Source organism: Lethenteron reissneri, chromosome 4 (genome assembly GCF_015708825.2).
Source record: "Lethenteron reissneri isolate LAM-NWPU_2019-01 chromosome 4, ASM1570882v1, whole genome shotgun sequence".
Taxonomy (NCBI): Eukaryota; Metazoa; Chordata; class Hyperoartia; order Petromyzontiformes; family Petromyzontidae; genus Lethenteron; species Lethenteron reissneri.
The window spans coordinates 11193405-11216938 of NC_083782.1; the positions used below are offsets into that span (position 1 = coordinate 11193405).

General features: G+C 50.9%; 2 protein-coding genes across 2 annotated transcripts; both read left to right on the forward strand.

Annotated features, from left to right (window-relative positions):
• Positions 1-1514: 1514 nt before the first annotated feature.
• On the forward strand, positions 1515-5733 carry LOC133350780 (sterile alpha motif domain-containing protein 13-like). Its single transcript, XM_061565507.1, has 4 exons — positions 1515-1545; positions 1940-2030; positions 2973-3081; positions 4369-5733. The coding sequence occupies exons 1-4, from the start codon at positions 1515-1517 to the stop codon at positions 4513-4515; spliced, it is 378 nt and encodes a 125-aa protein (XP_061421491.1). The 3' UTR covers positions 4516-5733.
• A 4426-nt stretch (positions 5734-10159) lies between these two features.
• LOC133350621 (pleckstrin homology domain-containing family J member 1-like) lies at positions 10160-23257 on the forward strand. The gene is made up of 7 exons (XM_061565175.1): positions 10160-10544; positions 17978-18045; positions 18451-18526; positions 19544-19634; positions 20133-20196; positions 21005-21093; positions 21865-23257. Exons 1-6 carry the CDS (start codon positions 10445-10447, stop codon positions 21068-21070), a joined length of 465 nt encoding a protein of 154 aa, XP_061421159.1. The 5' UTR covers positions 10160-10444; the 3' UTR covers positions 21071-21093; positions 21865-23257.
• The last annotated feature ends 277 nt before the right edge of the window (positions 23258-23534 follow it).

Sequence of the window (23534 nt, forward strand, 5' to 3'; positions counted from 1 at the left end):
CACACACCACGTGGTACCACACGTACACATCACCGTGTACCACACACCACGCGGTACCACACGTACACATCACCGTGTACCACACATACACACCACGTGGTGCCACACGAACACATCACCGTGTACCACACACCACGCGGTACCACACGTACACATCACCGTGTACCACACGTACACACCACACGTACACACCACGTGGTACCACACGTACACATCACCGTGTACCACACACCACGTGGTACCACACGTACACATTACCGTGTACCACACGTACAAACCACACGTACACACCACGTGGTACCACACGTACACATTACCGTGTACCACACGTACAAACCACGTGGTAGCACACGTACACACTACCGTGTACCACACCACGTGGTACCACACGTACACATCACCGTGTACCACACACCACGCACACTCCCCACACAATGCTACACGTGAATAATGCCTGAACCATAAACCACGCAATACACCGATCACTCCACCCCATCCACCACATACCACGCCATATCTTACACATCACAACATATACTGTGCACACCACACCACACACTGTAAGCCACACACACTAAGAAGTGCACCATACCATCTACCACAAACAAGGCAAGGATGCGTTGGCCGGGTCACGTAGCTGTTACAATGTTTTTCCTTCGCAGAACCGGTAACCGAATGGTAAACAGCTGTAAAACCTGTTCACCTTTTTTTATTACCGAGAAACACCGGCAGCTGCCACAGTGGCTGGTGTCAGGGTCGGCGCTCTGGACTTGTTTGGTTCCATCTTCCGCTGCGGGGGTTTAACTAACGTAGGGCAAGTTTCCTTTAATGTCCCCTGCCTGAGCTTTTCCACCCAGCAGCGGCAGGTAAACTAAACTAAACTTTTTATTTTACCAGGTAGAGCCCTGAGCTATAGAGTAGCTCTCTTTCAGAAGCAACCTGACTACAAATGATAAGCCGATCAAAGTGGCTTATGATGTGGAAATGTATCGCAGCCATATACTTTAATAAATGCATGTTCATTTTGAATGTGGAGGGAAAAACCAGAGGACCCGGAAAAAAATCCACACGACCACGGGGAGAGAGACATGCAAATATACAGCAGCAGGCGTCAGGTTGGGAATCTAACCGACGACCTCCTGCAGACCAGGCGAGGTTGTTAACATCTTGCCACCGTGGCGCCCCTTCCAACCGATCATCGTGGAAGAGTAGCGCTGATAGCCTCCAGAGCGCCCTCTGTGCAGAGGCCCTCCTGCCAGCAAGCAAGCATTCAGGATTGCACCTTTACCTTTATACCCTTTACCTGACTTGAGAAAGGGACGCCAAAACGCGGGGACTTGGTGAGGCCACCGTAGGTGCGGCGCTGGAAGACAACTGCCACTGGCCAATCACCACAGTGCGGTTTCGCACATCCGCACCATGCCGATTTTGTGGTTCAATCTACACATTCCACGTTAAGGCTGTAACCGGTAATCGATAATGCGGTTGTCGTTTTGTAAACCATATTAGCCCGCATGCCCAGCCACGCCATGCGCAGCCCACCCCGTGCGCCGTGCCTGCTCCTGCATAGGTGCTTCGCTAACTGCACTTGCCCTACCAGTCTGTTAAGGCTATACAGGAGATCTTGTCTGTGGGGCAGCGGCCATGGGGTTAATACACTTTCCCGAGTTCAACTCACGGCCATGGTCAACGTGAGTGGCGACTGATATCTGAACTGGTTTTGCCTCTCCGCCCAGGTCCATGCACCCTGAACTGAGTACCTGATGCAGTGTAAATCATACGGCACTAAAGAGATGAAGATGGCCAGGCCAGGCTTCTGGACACACCCCCCTCTTCCCCTTGTGGCTCCATGCCAACAATGGGTGCTCGCGAGCAGCACTTACCCCAACATGCCGTCAATACCTACCTGGGGGACCTTTGTCTTTGTGTAGTTCCTGAGGTGCGCGGGGCTTCGTGTTTGCCGACTCCATCCGCGTCCCCATCCCCGCGAGCCAGGGAGACGCCGAACGGAGTCCGCCACACCACAACGGGTACCCCGCACCACCACTATCACCGCACCACACCACTAAACCACACCAGCACCATACCACACCAACAACAACAGCCGCCATTCGCCACCAAGTGGTGGTGACGTCACCACGGCGCTTGTGCCAGGCCAGTGCACTCCGAGGCCACGTGACGTATCGAAGACTTCCTGCTGGCAGGTCACGGGGTATAGGTGCCATGGGTTAACTGATATGACTTGCAGATGCACCACCTGTGCTCCCTACTGTGCCAACTCGCTGTGTTTTAGCCGCCCGGCATTCTGCTCGTTGTTGTTAGCACCGTTCGCCGTCTGCCTTCAACTGCCCAGTTATGTCCTTCACGAGCCTACTCGACAGAGGCCAATCTTGACACTGCTGGTACCAAGTCATTAGCAAATCCACTCAACTCCATGTCCTCTCATACCACATCATTCCATCTCTTCTCCAACCATGTACCGCGCCCGTTTAGCCCCCTCTATCCAGCTGTACAAAAGCTGTTTGGGTACGCGGTGGCTGGGCATGCAGGCTACATGACCCACGTCACATCACTATATACCCACAACACACCACTACTATGCCACATGTCACCACGATGGGCGACATGGATGATTTTTTACTTTGTGCGCAGATGTCTTTATCGCTCGCTACAAAAAAAGGGGAGCAGTGGCACAATGGTTAGCGCACCGCACTACGATCCCGGCCACTCGAGTTCTAACATTGGTGACAAATATCTGGGCCTCCTCACGGTGGACTCAGCCTCAAATCGATGCCTGGTGCATTTTGTACATACCAGCACTGGGGAAGACAAAGGCAGCCAGGTGTGGTGCTGGCCACACCATCTCCCCCCATGGACCGCACCGGCCTTAATAGGTGTTCGCTAACAGCCCTTGCCCCAACAGTCTGGCGAGAGCTAGGGGAGTGGGATGATCGTTGTCTTTGTGCGTGCAGCGCCGAGGGGCTGAAGCTGCTGGAGCCAGCTGATTGGTCGATCGCCGACGTCGTGAGCTACTTCCGCACCGCCGGATTTGAGGAGGAGGCGCGCGCCTTCCAGGAGCAGGTGGGAACGCAGCCACGGCAACCACGGCAACCACGGCAACCACCGCAACCACCACAACCATAGCAACCTTCATAGCCACAGCAACCATGGCAACTACTGCAACCATGGCAACCACCAGAACCTGTGTTGAGCGTAGGGTAAGCGTCAATGTTTTTGTTAGAGTCAGGGTAAGGGTTCCAGTCAAGTCCTATCACTGAGGTTGATGTTGTTAAACTAAACGAAACTTTGTATTTTACCAGGTAAAGCCCACTGGGCTATATGGCCATTTTTCAGAAGCGACCTGGCCACCAATGATAGCCCAATTAAGTGGCTTATCACGTGGAAATATATAGCAGCACACTACAGGGTAAGGGTTAGTGTCAGGGCTGTGTCTCTGGTGGTGAGAGTTATGGTTATTGTCATGATAAGAGTTGGGGTTTAGGGCTCGGGGTAGGGTTTTGGTTAAGAGACAGGGTAAGGTTAGGACTTAACTTCCGTGACTGCAGGAATTAATAATCTTTGCTTCTTTCGGAAAAGTCACGTCGATAGAAAAATCATAAAGTGAATAATAAAAATAATAAAAACCACGACGTTTCGATCGCAACACAAGCGGTCGTTATCAGGAATAGGGGGTTAGCCTCTAAAGGCAAACTGTTTACATTATGGATGTTTGTAAAGGTTTAAAATGGGCATAGCCCAAGTGTCAGCAGCATGGGCGGGGCAGCTGATGTTAATGCAAGTGATGGTCGGAGTGGGCAACGACGGCGCTGGAGGTGGGTTTCCACCAATTAAAGGGCTGCCAGGTAATCAATGCACCTCGCTCTACACACGCACACTGTTGACGGCCGAGGTTGCTGCTAGAGGTGATGGTAGTAGTGGGTAATGGAAGCCCACCACCAGGACCATCACTGCCCACTACTACCATCACCACTAGCAGTAGCCCTTCATTGGTGGAAGCCCTTTACCTGGCAGCCCTTTAATTGGTGGAAACCCACCTCCAGCGCCATCGTTGCCCACTATGACCATCACTTGTATTAACATCAGCTGCCCCGCCCATGCTGCTGACACTTGGGCTACAACCATTTTAAACCTTCATAAACAGTTTTCCTTTAGAGGCTAACCCCCTTTTCCTGATGACGACCGCTTGTGTTGCGATCGAAAAGTCGTGGTTTTTAATTTTATTAATTTTATTCACTTTATTATTATTTTTCTATCTACGTGACTTTACCAAAAGAACCAAGAATAAGACGGGGTAAGGGTTGGAGTCAGGGCTGTGGCTCGGGTTCATGTTGTGGTCGTGCCGTGTAGGAGATCGATGGGAAGTCGCTGCTGCTCATGAAGAGGAGCGACGTCCTCACGGGCCTCTCCATCAAGCTGGGGCCCGCGCTCAAGATCTACGAGTTCCACGTCAAGGCTCTGCAGAGCCACCACTTCCACAACGACGCCTCCTACTGACGCGGCGACACCGACACAGTGACACAGTGACACACTGACACAGTGACACATTGACACCGAAACACTTCCACAACGACGCCTCCTACTGACACGGTGACACCGACACAGTGACACAGTGACACAGTGACACATTGACACCGAAACACTACCACAACGACGCCTCCTACTGACACGGTGACACCGACACAGTGACACAGTGACACAGTGACACTGACACAGTGACACACTGACACAATGACAGAGTGACACATTGACCCCAAACACTGACAGAGCGACGCCTCCTACTGACACGGCGACACCGACAGGGACGGCGACGCACTGACACAGTGATATCTCACACTGACACAGTGATATCTCACACTGAAACTGACGCAGTGACACCGACGCGGTGACACCGTGAGACTGACACATTAACACAGTGATATCTCATACTGACACGGCGAAATCGACACCATGGTAACAATACAGCGCACAGTGATACCTCACACTGGCTAACACAGCCGACCTCTGAGGTTATAGGTCACCTTGAAAGAGTCGCTCAGGGACATCATCGCCCGCGGTCACAGAACTTCACGAGATGCGCGACACGCAGAGACCCGCGGCAAGACACGGAAGAACGCAGGGAAACGCGTGGAGACGCAACGCAATAGTCTCGTCTGCGACAGCCGCGTCGGAGATGGGGGTTCGCCTGCAGAGCTCTACCCGGTGACTCACGATGCACTGGGGCCATCGTGCCATTGCCTACGTTGCTTGGAGGCGGCCGGTGTGAACGTTTCCGTGCCATCCCCGCCGACTGGCCCGATAAACGCTCAGCTCCAGGAGGAAGAGATTGAGCCAGGGCTGCTGATGTTGGACCCAGAGGAAGTGCCAGCAAGGTGGGGGTGTGGCGAGGGGTCTGGCTCAGTATCATCGTCATCGTCGTTTAATATTGACACCGCACCTCCCATGCAATCCGTCTCAGGGGTGGCCTGCGGCAGGGGGAGCCCCTCGGTGGGAGCTGCCCCCCCCCCCCCAGGCACAAAGTGAACACGGCACTGGCCACACGGGGCTCGGAGTGGAGCGATGGAGAGTTGGTGGGGATCGTGCGCCGGCCGGGTAAAGTAGACGGCTTGTGGATGCCCCGGCCCCACCTTTCTGAGTATTATTGCACAAACTGAGCCGTGCCAGTGCCGTGCCAGTGCCGTGCCGGGCCGGCTCAGCAGGCACCGAGTCGTTTTTCCACTGCAGAAGCCAAGCCGTGCCGCTGATGTCACGCACGAGAAACGGGTGAAATTGCGTGCGGCAGGGGACCCGGTGACGCCACCGTGTCCCCGCGGGGTACTCGTTGGCGTTGCACGCAATGAACGCCGCCATTAGCCCCCGAGTCAGGCTTGGATGTGGTTGTCGTGAGGCCCGGTGGTTCTGTCTCGGCCAGCCCGCGGACACTACCGCACATGCATACTCTGTGTGCAAAAGAGTGAATGCAAAGGGAAATTGTGTAGTTCAAGCCATTGTTTCACGTTTGTGATTTTGGGCTTGGACCCTGACATGAAATACACGTCGTGGGATGATCGCTTGTTACTCAAACGACGGGTGTGCCCTTGGGTGTAATGCATCGGGGATCCGTTGCTCTTCTTAGCTCACACACGCACACTGCGGCCAGCTTGAAACCCAGCTTGGCTTTGCGTGGAGAGAGGACCCTGGCAGGGTGGATGGTGGTGTAGGAAATGCTACCCCGGCCTCCACCATTTCGCTCACCATTCGATGTCTCGGCAAACCTGGCAGCACGTTGCATTGCGTGTCATCGCAACGGCTCCAATGCCCCGCTTCAGTGTGCCAGGCAGATCACCCTCCTCACCTCCTAGCGGCAGCGGTACCTGTGTGGCACCAGATATACGCAGCGTCGGCCCTGCACAAGTGGGGCTTTGGTCTCAGCTGTGGTGGGTGTCGCTTGAAGGTATCGCGTGCTGTGAGCCATCACTGCTGTTCACGTTATAACATCGCAACGTCTCGGACGGGCAGGGTTATTGCAGTAATTTCATGTCCTCGGCTGTTTTTTGCGGTGCTGAGCCAGTGGTGTGAATTGTATGAATGTTGAACTTCTTTCGCACCGTATGTAGCCCACCGTGTTAATCTTATGACGAGGTAGGGGGGGGGGTTCAGTTCATCCGTAGCGTGGCCACTGGTTGACTTCCTGCCAAATATGTGGAGTCTTAATTCCGTTGACCCTGTGAGGGATGATATTTGGGTCGCACCCGACCGGGATTTGAACTTGCAGCCTTCACCTGCGGCCGTTGGGCCATAGCGGCCAGGAGCTATCACTACGTGTCGTTGTTTGGTGTTTAGTTGCGTTTATAAAAGTATCCTCAAGTGTATTGTGAGTGTCTCTGTGGTACGTTTGGCGTTCTGAGTTATTACCCAAGAGACTGGGCTTGTACAAAGCAATGTTACTACATATAGCCAAAATTAAATGTTATTGCTTCATGGAAAGTGTGTATTTTCTCATTCATTCGTCGATTGTTTTATTTACACTAAATTTTTTAATTTATTAACGAATATGTTACCCCCCCCCCCCCCAGAAATAAATGCAAGAAATGTGAGTGTGGCCTCAAATTCAGATTTTAGAGTCGATATGTGCCGTGGGATGTCTTGCCAAACCTCAACTCGTTTTCAGGAGTGTGCTGCATTGGAACATTTAATCTGATTGGCTCCACGAGTGAGTCGTGAGCATGTTCAGCTCTTTGCCAGTCCACTGTTGGATGTCGCCACTTCCCGTGCCCGTCCGTGTTGGTCACGGCAGCTGTTTGAGACGCACCTCACCACGCCGGCCACCGATGTGAGCCGTGGCCTGGAATCCAACTTGGGTGGCCGCGGGTCGCGGCGCATCGCCGTGACCACCGTGAGACGGCTCCACCCGGGTATCTTCTGTGGCCAGAAGTATACAATCCAATGTATACTTCTGGCCTCTCGATGTGCTGTGAATGAGGGCCATTGCCCGAAACGTCACCTCGTTTTACTCGAGGCATTGTTATTGGTGAATGTGTCGAGTTGTTGTTGTGCTTGTACACCGCTGCCAACGCGGTATCACGGAGACATGCGGGTTGCCACCTGCTGTATGTAATGGGAATAACTACTGTCCATCTCAACCTTTCGTAACACTAGAGAACTCGTTTTACATTCTTCGTCTCGGTCGGTATTACTAATAATGTTATTACTCGAGTGTCTCGTGGCGACTTGCGTATTTCCCAGAAGAGCAGCTGCCTCAACAACAAGGGCGAGACCAGTATAATCCGTGGCATTGGAGCGACCCTGTCCATCTCTAACAGGGAGGCTCCCTTTGTCTGGTAGTTCAGCGTTGGTTTCTGCTAAGCCTGACTGCTGATGAGACACTGCAGGTCAAAACCGCTGCACAGTTTTGATTGTCTTTTGCTGAAATGATGCACTCCCAGAAGGCCGTGGGGCCGATGGGTTGTGTAAACATTACTTACACAGTATGTAGTTGGTGTAGACTTGCCTGCAACCTATACGGTTTAGCCGTATCGTCGTCTAGGGAGATCAGGTCCATACGGCGTAAAGCCGTTTCACTCTGGGCAAAGACATGTTTTTTAAAATCTATTTGTTTCTCACTTGTAATGAGACTGTAGGATGAACGTTGAGATGTTTAAGGGCACGGGGTGACCAATAAGGTCTGAATTGGTGTGTAGCAGGTAGGGCACTGGGTTGACAGGTTTGATGTCGACATGATGTGAAGGAGGCACTTTGCTGTGTTACTTATTCTCCACAATCATGCTAATTATGTTATATATCGTGTATTTTAAATCTGCGGTCATCATGTTTGGTTTATAATGGACCTTGATATTTAAGAGCGTGTGCCTCGGGAACGTGATTCCAGCCACAGTGGTGACCTATTAAACTAAGTTTTATTTTATTCTTTGGTTTTTTCGGTAAAGTCATGTATAAAGATAAAATAATAAATTAAATCATATAGTATGCTCTTTTATTTATTATTTTATCTTTATACGTGACTTTACTAAAGAATAATTCCTGCAGTCACGAAAGCTCCAAAATTAAGATTTAAGTTTTATTTTATTTTATCAGATAATTCACACCAGCTGCATTCTCTAAGAGCAGGTTTCTACAAGTGGACGCAATCTCCACATTCCCAGCAGGCGTCAGGGTCGGGATCGCACCCTGTGCACCCGGCGAGGTAGTCAACATCTCCGAGCCACCACGAGGGGGACGTGGAGTCCACTCGCCCAGGGCATCGTCGTCTGTGAGGAGAGACACACAGAGGTCTGTCCCCGTGTCTCTGCTCTGTCAGTGTCTCGGGCAAGCACGGTCGTGGCAAATACCCATTATGCAAACACCTGCCATGTGCAAGGTTCTTGAGGGAATGTTTCGAGTTGTCCCACGACGTCTGGGGACATCTCATCCCGCCGTGTAAATACGTGAAGACTTTTCAATAACTGAGGTAACCTGCTGGTCATACCCTTTGGGTGTTTCGGTAAAGTCACGTCCGTGTGTCTGGCTGTGATGTTCCCATCCTGTCTCTCACCTTCCGATGTTAGTTGTTATTTTCCCCGTCCCTTCGGCTGTCCGATTTTACATTAACAGGTCAAATGTCTCACACCAACACAGCCGACCTAACTTCTCACATTAACACGCTAACTTCTCACATTAACTTCTCACATTAACACGCTAACTTCTCACATTAACACGCTAACTTCTCACATTAACACGCTAACTTATTGTAAACCTTTAAGAAAGTCTGTCCCATCAGCTTTTCCCCTCTTGTGTTGTGATCGAAACCGTCGTCGTTTTTCGTTTATTTGATTTTATTAATGTGAACCTATCTACGTGACTTTACCGAAAGACCCAAAGAATATGAATTCCTGCAGTCACGAAAGCTTTAAGCCAACATTTTGCTGGTAATAGTGAAGTTTTCTCGCGAAGGTCCCCAATGTTTTACTCGTTTATTGACTTTAAACACTTTCGCGCCTTTTTATGCGATTTGATGCGATGACGTCACTCGCGTCATTTCGTCAGCGCCAATCACGGAGTGGCCACAACCACGTGACGTCACTCACGGCACCAAACAGGCCGTCATCACTTGATAATGACGTCACGGCAACGCCTCGGCAGCGTTCAACGCGGGGACCTCCACAACGAACTTGTCTGACGTCATGACGCAATGGCATGGGTCGCCTAACGCGATGACGTTTGGATATGACCTGACGACATGACGTCACCACAAAGGCGGATTTAGACGCGAAGAAGTCAGCGCGGAGTGCTTTGGCTGCCGTTGCCAACTTGATGACGTTGTTATTCTTAGGTTTTTTCGGTAAAGTCACGTAGGTAAAAACATTAAAATTAATAAAAGTAAAATAAAAATCACGACGTTTCGGAGGCAACACAAGCTTCCGTCTTCAGGTGGAACCGTCGCAGCCACGACAGCTGCATCAAGTAGATGAGAGATTGCAGGAGCTACCACTCCGTTTATATAATGGTTGGAGAGGGGGGGGGGGTAAGGGCCAAGTACAGCACACTTTTTATTCATATGGTAGGGTGAGGCTTAAGAGGGTGAGCCTTTGTTATGGTTTGTGACAACTAAACATGGTGAACATGGTAAACCTGTAATAGTTGTCTGTCAAATAATAAATAAGATTGGTCAAATAAGTGTAGTTAAATCTTGTTTGCATGGTGACGTTGCCCGGAGCAAACCTGGCGCGATGACATCATTCAAGCGAGGCGGAGGTGGTCTACGTGATGACGTCATGTCTACGTGGTGAGGGCGCCCTATATAAGGCGAGAGGAGCGAGCGAGGACCTCGCGCAGTGCGGACGGAAGCTGGACCTGGGGCGCGGTGGGCAGCGAATTTGATCCCCAGAGACCCAGAGAGACCGAGCGGCTGCTGGGGGTGGTGGGGGGAGACGGGAGGTGGTGGGGGTCGATGCGTTACAACGAGCGGGAGTTGGTGAGCCTGGCGGGGCAGCCCTGCCAGAGGCAGGCGCGGGTGAAGATGCGCGCATGGGCCGCGGGGAAGCGAGAAGGCGAGTGCCACACAATCATCACCACAAACACCACCACCACCCCCACAACTACCACCACCACTCAACCACAACCACCACCACTCAACAACCACCACCACAACAACCACCACCACAACAACCACCACCACAACAACCATCACCACTCAACAACCACCACAACAACCATCACCACTCAACAACCACCACAACAACCATCACCACTCAACAACCACCACAACAACCATCACCACTCAACAACCACCACAACAACCATCACCACTCAACAACCACCACCGCAACAACAACCATCACCACTCAACAACCACCACCGCAACAACAACCATCACCACTCAACAACAACAACCACCACCGCAACAACAACCATCACCACTCAACAACAACAACCACCACCACTCAACAACCACCACCACAACCACCACCATAACACCCACCACACATCCCTCCGTGTAGACTTGGCAAGACTGTCTGGGCAGGTGCTGCTCGCCAGCAACACCGACGAAGGCCGGCACTGTGGCACACGAAGGGGGGTGGGTGGCACTGTGGCACACGAAGGGGGGTGGGTGGCACTGTGGCACACGAAGGGGGGTGGGTGGCACTGTGGCACACGAAGGGGGGTGGGTGGCACTGTGGCACACGAAGGGGGGTGGGTGGCACTGTGGCACACGAAGGGGGGTGGGTGGCACTGTGGCACACGAAAGGGGCTGGGTGGCACTGTGGCACACGAAGGGGGGTGGGTGGCACTGGCACACGAAGGGGGGTGGGTGGCACTGTGGCACACGAAGGGGGGTGGGTGGCACTGTGGCACACGAAGGGGGGTGGGTGGCACTGTGGCACACGAAGGGGGGTGGGTGGGACTGTGGCACACGAAGGGGGGTGGGTGGCACTGTGGCACACGAAGGGGGGTGGGTGGCCGGCACAATGCCCGGCCGCCTTTGTCTCCCTCAGTGGCGCTGTGTAGACGCCGCACCAGGGGCTCATTTGAGGCTGAGTCCACCTGAGGGGAGGCCCAGGACTGGTTCAGGTCATCGTCACTGGGGTTGGTGACCGTGAGCGGGAATCGAACTTGGAAACCGCGCTGGCCGCTACCACCACCATCACTCAACAACAACCATCACTACAACAACAACCACCATTACTCAACAACAACCACCATTACTCAACAACAACCACCATCACTCAACAACAACCATCACTCAACAACAACCACCATCACTCAACAACCACAACCACCATCACTACAACAACAACCACCATCACCACTCAACAACAACAACCACCACTCAACAACAACCACCATCACCACTCAACAACAACCACCACTCAACAACAACCACCACCACTCAACAACAACCACCACCACTCAACAACAACCACCATCACTCAACAACAACAACCACCATCACTCAACAACAACCACCACCATCACTCAACAACTACCACCATCACTCAACAACAACAACCACCATCACTCAACAACAACCACCACCATCACTCAACAACAACTACCACCATCACTCAACAACAACAACCACCATCACTCAACAACAACAACAACCACCATCACTCAACAACAACAACCACCACCATCACTCAACAACAACCACCACCATCACTCAACAACAACAACCACCACCATCACTCAACAACAACAACCACCACCATCACTCAACAACAACAACCACCACCATCACTCAACAACAACAACCACCACCATCAAACACAACAACAACTACCACCATCACTCAACAACAACAACCACCATCACTCAACAACAACAACAACCACCATCACTCAACAACAACAACCACCACCATCACTCAACAACAACAACCACCACCATCACTCAACAACAACAACCACCACCATCACTCAACAACAACAACCACCACCATCACTCAACAACAACAACCACCACCATCACTCAACAACAACAACCACCACCATCACTCAACAACAACAACCACCACCATCACTCAACAACAACAACCACCACCATCACTCAACAACAACAACCACCACCATCACTCAACAACAACAACCACCACCATCACTCAACAACAACAACCACCACCATCACTCAACAACAACAACCACCACCATCACTCAACAACAACAACCACCACCATCACTCAACAACAACAACCACCACCATCACTCAACAACAACAACCACCACCATCACTCAACAACAACAACCACCACCATCACTCAACAACAACAACCACCACCATCACTCAACAACAACAACCACCACCATCACTCAACAACAACAACCACCACCATCACTCAACAACAACAACCACCACCATCACTCAACAACAACAACCACCACCATCACTCAACAACAACAACCACCACCATCACTCAACAACAACAACCACCACCATCACTCAGCAACAACAACCACCACCATCACTCAGCAACAACAACCACCACCATCACTCAGCAACAACAACCACCACCATCACTCAGCAACAACAACCACCACCATCACTCAGCAACAACAACCACCACCATCACTCAGCAACAACAACCACCACCATCACTCAGCAACAACAACCACCACCATCACTCGGCAACAACAACCACCACCATCACCCGGCAACAACAACCACCACCATCACTCGGCAACAACAACCACCACCATCACTCGGCAACAACAACCACCACCATCACTCGGCAACAACAACCACCACCATCACTCGGCAACAACAACCACCACCATCACTCGGCAACAACAACCACCACCATCACTCGGCAACAACAACCACCACCATCACTCGGCAACCATCACTCGGCAACAACAACCACCATCACTCGGCAACAACAACCACCACCATCACTCGGCAACAACAACCACCACCATCACTCGGCAACAACAACCACCACCATCACTCGGCAACAACAACCACCACCATCACTCGGCAACAACAACCACCACCATCACTCGGCAACAACAACCACCACCATCACTCGGCAACAACAACCACCACCATCACTCGGCAACAACAACCACCACCATCACTCGGCAACAACAACCACCACCATCACTCGGCAACAACAACCACCACCATCACTCGGCAACAACAACCACCACCATCACTCGGCAACAACAACCACCACCATCACTCGGCAACAACAACCACCACCATCACTCGGCAACAACAACCACCACCATCACTCGGCAACAACAACCACCACCATCACTCGGCAACAACAACCACCACCATCACTCGGCAACAACAACCACCACCATCACTCGGCAACAACAACCACCACCATCACTCGGCAACAACAACCACCACCATCACTCGGCAACAACAACCACCACCATCACTCGGCAACAACAACCACCACCATCACTCGGCAACAACAACCACCACCATCACTCAGCAACAACAACCACCACCATCACTCAGCAACAACAACCACCACCATCACTCAGCAACAACAACCACCACCATCACTCAGCAACAACAACCACCACCATCACTCAGCAACAACAACCACCACCATCACTCAGCAACAACAACCACCACCATCACTCAGCAACAACAACCACCACCATCACTCAGCAACAACAACCACCACCATCACTCAGCAACAACAACCACCACCATCACTCAGCAACAACAACCACCACCATCACTCAGCAACAACAACCACCACCATCACTCAGCAACAACAACCACCACCATCACTCAGCAACAACAACCACCACCATCACTCAGCAACAACAACCACCACCATCACTCAGCAACAACAACCACCACCATCACTCAGCAACAACAACCACCACCATCACTCAGCAACAACAACCACCACCATCACTCAGCAACAACAACCACCACCATCACTCAGCAACAACAACCACCACCATCACTCAGCAACAACAACCACCACCATCACTCAGCAACAACAACCACCACCATCACTCAACAACAACAACCACCACCATCACTCAACAACAACAACCACCACCATCACTCAACAACAACAACCACCACCATCACTCAACAACAACAACCACCACCATCACTCAACAACAACAACCACCACCATCACTCAACAACAACAACCACCACCATCACTCAACAACAACAACCACCACCATCACTCAACAACAACAACCACCACCATCACTCAACAACAACAACCACCACCATCACTCAACAACAACAACCACCACCATCACTCAACAACAACAACCACCACCATCACTCAACAACAACAACCACCACCATCACTCAACAACAACAACCACCACCATCACTCAACAACAACAACCATCACTCAACAACAACAACAACAACCATCACTCAACAACAACAACCACCACCGTTTGTTGAGTGTTGTGTGTAGTGTTGTGTGTGTGTGTATAGTGTAGTGTATAGTGTAGTGTATAGTGTTGTGTGTGTGTGTATAGTGTAGTGTATAGTAGTGTTGTGTGTGTATAGTGTAGGTGGTAGTGTATAGTGTAGTGTAGTGCTGCTGCCTCGCTCGCTCACGCCACGAGGGGGCTCTAGAGGAGGGCACAGAGGACTTGGCCCGCACTTCACCACCACCACGCGCGACATTTGAGTAAACTTGCATCGATTCCCTGCCGCGCCGGGAGATCGCATCGAGCCGGCGACCTCTGGAGTCCAGAGCGCTGCCATTGTTTGTGTAATGGTGGCAGCTCCCTGAGTTTCGCAGTCTAACATCTAAGACGCGTTCGTGTCTTTGCGCGAGACAATTATATTTGTGTCTGCGAACTGTTTTTGTTTGGCGTTTTAGGGGTTATAGTAACGATTATAAAATCTATTTTAGTAACCCGAGTTGTGACCAAGTCTCTGTTCCATCTCGCGTGTTCCCTTGTTCAGAACGAGCATCCATCCCGTCGGCCTTTAAACACGAGCCGCACTAACATTGGAATGGTCTCCGTGTCCACTTGTAACAAGTTTGGGTTTTCCATCAAGTTTCTTCTGGACAAACCAAAGGTGCCTCCTTGGGAGTTTAGTTTTGTTCAGAACAAAGTCTGGGCTCGTGAACTCTGAGGACAAGAAATGAGCTCCTCGATCTACCCGGGCACAATGATCCGTGCGTTCTCGGCGAACTTCGTCTCGTCAAATCGTCGTCTAGCGAACTCCTCCCCGTTCTCCCGGCACTTTACTCCATTAACCAGCACTGCGAACTCCACGTTACTCTTAACCAGCACCGCGAACTCCACGTTACTCCATTAACCAGCACTGCGAACTCCACGTTACTCCATTAACCAGCACAGCGAACTCCACGTTACTCCATTAACCAGCACAGCGAACTCCACGTTACTCCATTAACCAGCACTACGAACTCCACGTTACTCCATTAACCAGCACCGCGAACTCCACGTTACTCTTAACCAGCACCGCGAACTCCACGTTACTCCATTAACCAGCACTGCGAACTCCACGTTACTCCATTAACCAGCACAGCGAACTCCACGTTACTCCATTAACCAGCACTACGAACTCCACGTTACTCCATTAACCAGCACCGCGAACTCCACGTTACTCCATTAACCAGCACTGCGAACTCCACGTTACTCCATTAACCAGCACAGCGAACTCCACGTTACTCCATTAACCAGCACCGCGAACTCCACGTTACTCCATTAACCAGCACCGCGAACTCCACGTTACTCCATTAACCAGCACAGCGAACTCCACGTTACTCCATTAACCAGCACAGCCAACTCCACGTTACTCCATTAACCAGCACAGCGAACTCCACGTTACTCCATTAACCAGCACAGCCAACTCCACGTTACTCCATTAACCAGCACAGCCAACTCCACGTTACTCCATTAACCAGCACAGCCAACTCCACGTTACTCCATTAACCAGCACAGCCAACTCCACGTTACTCCATTAACCAGCACAGCCAACTCCACGTTACTCCATTAACCAGCACAGCCAACTCCACGTTACTCCATTAACCAGCACAGCCAACTCCACGTTACTCCATTAACCAGCACAGCCAACTCCACGTTACTCCATTAACCAGCAAAGCGAACTCCACGTTACTCCATTTGTATTACGCAAATATAATAACTCTCAGGTTCCAGCATATTTGATTAACCGGCACCCTCCATTCCCCATCAATGAGAGCGCTTTTGTGTCTACCTCTCACTATGGCTGTGGCTACCAATGTGCCACTACTTGTCAAGTCTATCAGCGACATGGAAAATATTGAAAATCCCTGCATCGAACTTCTTACTTTTCAACCTTGTTCTGATCAACACACTATAAACTAAACCATTTTTATTTCACCAGGTCAGGCCCACTGAGGTAGATAGCTATTTCTCAGCAGCAACCTGGCCACAATTGATAGCACAATGAAGTGGCTTATCACGTGGAGATGTATAACTAAACGTACGTTGATTCTAAATGTAGAGGGAAGAACCGGAAGACCCGGAGAGAAATCCATGCACCATGGGGAGAGAACATGCCAACTCCAAATGTACAGGCGTCAGGATCGAGTATGAACTCACGGGCTCCTGCACATTGGGCGAGGTAGATGACATCTCGCCACCAGGCGCCCACTCCCGTGACATCAACTTCTTGACGTGAAATTCTGGTCTCATGAAATCCGTAATGATCCCATCTCATGATGATCCTAGGTCTTATCAGCCTCGGTGTTTTTCTCATCCTTGGTTTTGTTTGGGTTGCCTTGGGCAAATTGAGGGGGTCCACTGGAAATCAAAACTCTAACATACAAATTATGGTTTCCAGGAAGTAGGATTTTTTTGGGATGGAAAATGTAACAAATTGAATTACTGCGTAGGTTTTTCTGTCGTTGGGCTGTACATCTCTAGGACGTTAAGGTTATATTGTTAAACTCGGTGAGATCATAAGACACCTGGTTGAGTTCCATTTGCCAGTGTAACCTGAGCCACCAAATTGACAAAAGCAAAGAAAATAAAGTCCGGGAAGAAAGAAGAAAAAAATCGGAGCAATGTGGTGCCGGGTTGTACCACGTGTTGTTCGGCATGATGTCCGACGTCTTGCTCCATTTGCTGAGAGCTTCAGTAACTGAATCCAGTTCAGTACAATCGTAAACCACATTGGAGATAATTATTTAGTTCATTATGTAGCCATGTGTGCCGAGATTATTGTCCGACAACTGTGACTGCAATTCTCATGAAAATTATTCAATATGACCAAATGTTGTGTTGCTGCTTGACTCGCATAGATACCCACAGTCATTTAAAGAGATGAATCGACTGACATAGTGATGACTCACAGATTCCTTGCCCTTATTCATGCCTTGTTCAAGTTCCGTATTTGCCCTCTGCCTAGGACTGACTGCCTGTCCAGTGTCTTGAGCTGTGATCACCTTTAGGTGCGATATATATACCTGTTTTATTGTGCTATGTGTTTTCTGTGTGTGCTTTGCGCTGTGGTTAAACTGCAGGATACAAAGAGCGAAATATCAAGTTGGTGATGAATTTCCTATTCTACTTCAGAGTCGATGAGACAGAGGTGACCCATCTCATACCACCACAACCACCTCAACTACAATCCATCAAAATACACAACCACCACCATTACACATTCACTGCTATGTACCTCAGTAGTGTAGCGGTTAGCACGCTGGTCTACAAACCCAGTGACCAGAGTTCCATTCCCGCCGACGACCAATATCGGCGGTGAATATTTTAACTAGTCCTGGGCCTCCCCTAGGTCGACTGCCTCAAACGAGTACCTGGTGCAGTATGTAAATACCGCCACTGTGGAGACAAAGACGGCTGGGTGTGGTGTTGGCCACCTACCCACTCGTTTGCTCTTCTGGCCTTCATAGGTGCTGCTCGCTAACAGCATTTGCCACAACAGTCTGTTGAGGCGACACGGGGGATGTTTGTGTGTTCGTGTGTCTGTACGTGTCAGCCGGTGGGAGCGCTGGTCCTGGAGGAGTGCGAGGTGGAGCGAAACTCGCTACCCAATTCCCACTGCTTCTCACTCGGTGAGCACTCCTCCTCCTCCTCGCCTCTTCACACCTCTTCCTCGAGATTATTCCTCACCACCTCCACTCGCGTCCGTCTCGCACCGCCTCCTTGGCTCCGTACACGACCTCCCAGCTTCCCTCGCCTCCACACGTCGTCACCTCCAAGACTCTATCCTCAATACCACTTCGTCAACAACAGTCATCTCAATTCGCCGCCAAAAACAAAGGCAAAGATCCACCGTATAGCCTTAACAGACTGTAGGGGCAAGTGCTGTTCGCGAGCACCTATATTCACATCCTCACACCACCTCTAGTACATCTCCATCTACCTCTTTCACACTTTCTCATATATCCATATATCCATCTCCTTACCTGCCATACAGTGAGGGATAGCACACTGGACTTGCATTCAAGTTGCTGGTTCGATCCACTGGCATGGAAGTTGAAACACCGATGCAGGTTTTGTAAATTCAAAGTAAATGGGTACCACCACGGTCAAGGTCAATTGACAGGTGGCGTGCGGTGGGGTAAAGTGTGGGTACGCCCACCGCTTCCAAGACATCTGGCCAACGTGGAAGAGTAGGCATAAATAAATACACACAATTTTTCCATTTATTTTATTTACTTTTTCTACCTACGTGACTTTACTGAAAGAACCGAAGAGTCGAGGCTAAATACCCTTGAGATGGTCTCTCCAGAGCGACCTCGAGTGGAGGTCCTTCCCACAGCTGTTACGCGAGAGAGCACTTGGAGAGCTGCAAGGCGGCGCCCCGAGTTGGATTCCCGCTCACAACCAACATTGACGAGTATTGGAACCAAATCCTGAGCCTCCCCTAAGTGTACTCGGCCTTAAACGAGTGCAGCCACCCGGTGCTGTGTGTAAACGGCGGCATGGGGGAGACAAATTCGGCTGGGGGTGGTTCTGGCCAACCACCTATCTCGTGTGCGCCGTTGGGATTTTAATAGTTCCTCACGGACAGCACTTCCGCCAACAGTGAATCTTGAAGGATCTCTGGGTGATCTTTGTCTTCGTAGTGTACCGGGGTGGGACGGAGCAGCGCTACTGCTTTGAGTGCTCCTCCATATCCGAGTGTGACGAGTGGATGAAGCTGCTGGCAAGAGCGAGGTGTGGGCTCCACACAAACAACACGCACACACACAATACATACACTCGCAATACAGGGCACACCCCACACGAACAACACGCACGCGCACAAACAACACGCACGCGCACAAACAACACGCACACGCACAAACAACACGCACACGCACAAACAACACGCACAAACAACACGCACACGCAATACAGGGCACACGAACAACACGCACGCACACAAACAACACGCACACGCACAAACAATACGCACGCACACACACAAACAACACGCACACGCACACGAAATACATACACTCGCAATACAAGGCACAACCCACACAAACAACACGCACACACAATACAAACACTCGCAATACAGGGCACACCCCACACACACGCCACCCACACACACTATTCCACGTGTCGCACGCACTCCCTTCATGTGTAACGCTCGTGACGCCAGTGTGGTTTGGGGGGGGGGGTTTGGTGTGAGGCGTTAAATCCTCGCGGATGGGTTTCTGTGCGCAGCTACGAGAGGATCAGGAGGAGGGCGATTGGCCTCCGGGAGGAGATCCGGCAGCGCACGGGGAAGGTACACGGTGGCACTCCGCACTCCTACTCGGCACTCGCTGCTGTTGTAGTACACGTGCATGTGATACCACACCATCGTGTGGGACGGTGTTGTAGTACACGTGCATGTGGTACCACACTGCTGCTCGGTGTTGTAGTACACGTGCATGTGGTACCACACCGCTGTTCGGTGTTGTAGTACACGTGCATGTGGTACCACACTGCTGTTCGGTGTTGTAGTACACGTGCATGTGGTACCACACCGCTGTTCGGTGTTGTAGTACACGTGCATGTGGTACCACACCATCGTGTGGGACGGTGTTATTTGGTGCACTCGTTTTTTGTGGTAACCCCTCTTATACGGCACAATGTTTCACAGTACACGTGTCACCTTTTTTATTGGCACAGGGTACACACAATAGTACACGCAGCATTTACAGCTCGCATACGACTGGCGGGGTCACGTCTGCGTCAGGAAGCAGTGGTGCATGTCCTTGTCTGCAGTGGTTCATGTCCTTGTCTGCAGTGGTGCATGTCCTTGTCTGCAGTGGTGCATGTCCTTGCCTATAAACTTGGTGACCTCGGTTCGATTCTGATTCTCAGGTCCGTCTAACATCAGAAATGTCCCCTTGGTTTGCTCAGCCTGAAGTGAGTACCTGGTGTGGTGTGTAAATCTCAGCACTGGGGAGACAAAGGTGGCCTGGCATGGTGTTGGACATTTCACCCCTTTGTGCTGTGCCAGCCATCATAGGTGCTCCCTAGCAGCACTGGCCCCCAGTGTGTTGAGGCGGTATGGGGGGGTGGGGGGGTCTTTGTGCTCCGTGGTCTAGGATCCCCTGGAGCAGTACGGGATCTCGGACGAGTCGCGGTTCCAGCTGGCACAGAGGAGGCTCTGACAGCGCCGCCACCATCTCCCCAGGTAACACGGAGCGAGTCTCGAGTCAAAGTGAGGAACTAAAACTAAACAATTATTTATTTTACCAGGTAAGGTCCACTGTTTCAGACACGACCTCGCCACAAATGAATGCTCAATGAATGTGATGGCAGACAAATACGCTAACCGCGTGATTATAAATGTAGAGGGAAAAACTGGAGGACTCGGAGAAAAAATCTACGCGACCATGAGGAGAACATGCAAAAACATACCAGGCATCAGGGTCAGGATCAAACCCACGACCTCCTGTATACCAGGCGAGGTAGTTAACATCTCGCCACCATGGCACCCATTTCCTGTTCAATAGAATTGAGAGGAGGTGGTGCCCCCCATATCCTTTCCATTTTGTAATCTTCCCCGGCCTTTGCTTGACATGGCGAGATCTTCCTCTGCTGAGCGAAATAAGACTTGTCCAAAAGATGGGCCTTTCCAAGACTTGCAGCTCCAAGAAAAGTGGTTGCCATGTGTCGGTCATATGAGATCTATACAGACGGAGAACCCGGAGAGGAGCAGCAACATTAAACTGGGTTCTCAAAAGTAGCGAGTGGATGGTCCATGGCCCAGTCACCAGTGGCTGAACAAAACAAAAATCTCTGGTATTGATCAACTCTGTTGCGCGCGTTGGGTTGACACAACTAATTAAACGATGTGGGGGTTTTGAACAGCTACAGAGTTGCTGTAAAAGTTGTGGGTTTGCGTAAGGATGTCGGCAGAGGCTTGCGATGTCACTCCAGCATCGTCGTTTTCGGTGTGCAGGAACTTGGAGCCCTGGGCATGCCCCTGTGCGTTGGGACGTGGGAGGGGTGGACCGTAGGGGACGGAGTGGACTGTGAATCGCTTCCCATCGCCTTCCTCGCCGGTGGACACGTGGTGTGCGTGCACGTACATACACGCGCTTGATCGTTGGTACACGTGCGTCCTGTGAAGAGCCAAAGAAAACATAGAGGGTGGAGTCCGCGGCCGTGGGTGGAGAGTGGCTCCATTGCAGCTGTGTCACCATCATCGTCGTCGTCACCGTCCAAGCGTTTTTATTTAATACCAAACACCCCCAAGTTGTTGCGTGACTGCTGCCACGAGCATCCCACTGTGGGGCGACGTGCGGCTTGGACACGGAGAAGTTCTTGCGCTCGTGTGCTCCTAACCACCGCGCGGTGAAGTGGTGTCTAGGATGCAGTGCAGAGAGCAAGTTGCCGCCCCCTTACCTGTGCTGAGCTCCGCCTCGTGGGTGTGTGCGTGTGTGGGTTCTCCTTGTGCACTCCGCTGTCCGACAGCATTGCAATGAATGCTGTCAAATGGAATTGGTCAAACATCCCAATGCAGGTCCCTCTTGAAAGAGAGTCTTATGATTCTCAGCCTTGTGCGAGTAGAGATATGTTTCAAACTGTTCATTGCCACGTCATCTCTAATCAACTGCAAATAAGAGTCTGTTGAAAAACCAGGAACGGGGCCAAACGGTGTGGTACTAGTTTGTGTGTATGTAGACATTATTTCGCACCATACCTAGCCAATCGTGGTAATCGGAGGTGCGGGAGAAGGACAACAAACTGAACGCAAAGCAGTTTGTGTGCAAGCGTTGAACCTGGCCCACGGCGTTCCATTCCTGGTCACGACTAACATCGGTGAAGAACTAGACAAGTGAACTGGCCCTGGGCCTCCCCCAACCCGCACTGATGAGTGGAGTGAGGTATGGTCTAAGCATTCTCCACGACGAACACGGTGTGAGAAGACCTTTATCCACCAGTGGATTGACAAAGGGCTGTTGGTGATAAACATCTGGAGAGCAGTCGGTGTCACTTTAGAATTGGTGGCATATTTGCCTTCAAATCGGTACAAACTGAATTCAGCAACCACGCCTCGTTGAGATACTGTTGGCAGTGGTGCACAAATAACAAGACGTCACGTTTGTCAATAGCATTGCCCTAAAGAGGAAATAATATTTGAACTATAAATGTTTTAATGTAATTTTATAAGAGGTGACACTTTGGGCAGTGGCCCTTCTCTTTATAGCAGAGATCATCAAAAGCTGTTTTCCAAAATGTTTCCGGTTTTATATTTTTCCCTCTTTCCAGTGGCATCACAGATGAACGTGGGTTTTGGGAAAATGAAAATGGCTGAATTTTATTTTTTTATAAATCCTGAGCGACCCTTTTCTGAAGCATGTCAGTGATGTTTAACACGGTTATGAAGTTTACGTGGTTGTGTTAACGCTTCAGCGCTTACAACTCAAGATCATTTGCAGCCAACTTGGGGGTTGATCCACTCGGCAGCAAGTGAAAACCAAAATGAAACGTAGACATTTTGGTGAGGTATCGCGTTTACGTGATTGTCGTGATTTCTTCTCGGTGCCATGGTGGACACTTCATCAGCTTTGTAAACGCGGGGCGGCAGCGTGTTTATGAACCGCACCTTCCGACTCGGTGCCAGGA

What these genes read in the sequence shown, in the direction of transcription:
- LOC133350621 (XM_061565175.1), top strand. Translation starts at nt 10,445, where the DNA reads ATGCGTTACAACGAGCGGGAGTTGGTGAGCCTGGCGGGGCAGCCCTGC. An exon ending in GGCCGCGGGGAAGCGAGAAG is followed by an intron (nt 10,545 to 17,977) that starts GCGAGTGCCACA and finishes GTTAAACTGCAG; the next exon opens with GATACAAAGAGCGAAATATC. An exon ending in TCAGAGTCGATGAGACAGAG is followed by an intron (nt 18,046 to 18,450) that starts GTGACCCATCTC and finishes TGTACGTGTCAG; the next exon opens with CCGGTGGGAGCGCTGGTCCT.
- LOC133350780 (XM_061565507.1), top strand. Translation starts at nt 1,515, where the DNA reads ATGCCCAGCCACGCCATGCGCAGCCCACCCC. An exon ending in CGCCATGCGCAGCCCACCCC is followed by an intron (nt 1,546 to 1,939) that starts GTGCGCCGTGCC and finishes GTAGTTCCTGAG; the next exon opens with GTGCGCGGGGCTTCGTGTTT. An exon ending in AGTCCGCCACACCACAACGG is followed by an intron (nt 2,031 to 2,972) that starts GTACCCCGCACC and finishes TTGTGCGTGCAG; the next exon opens with CGCCGAGGGGCTGAAGCTGC.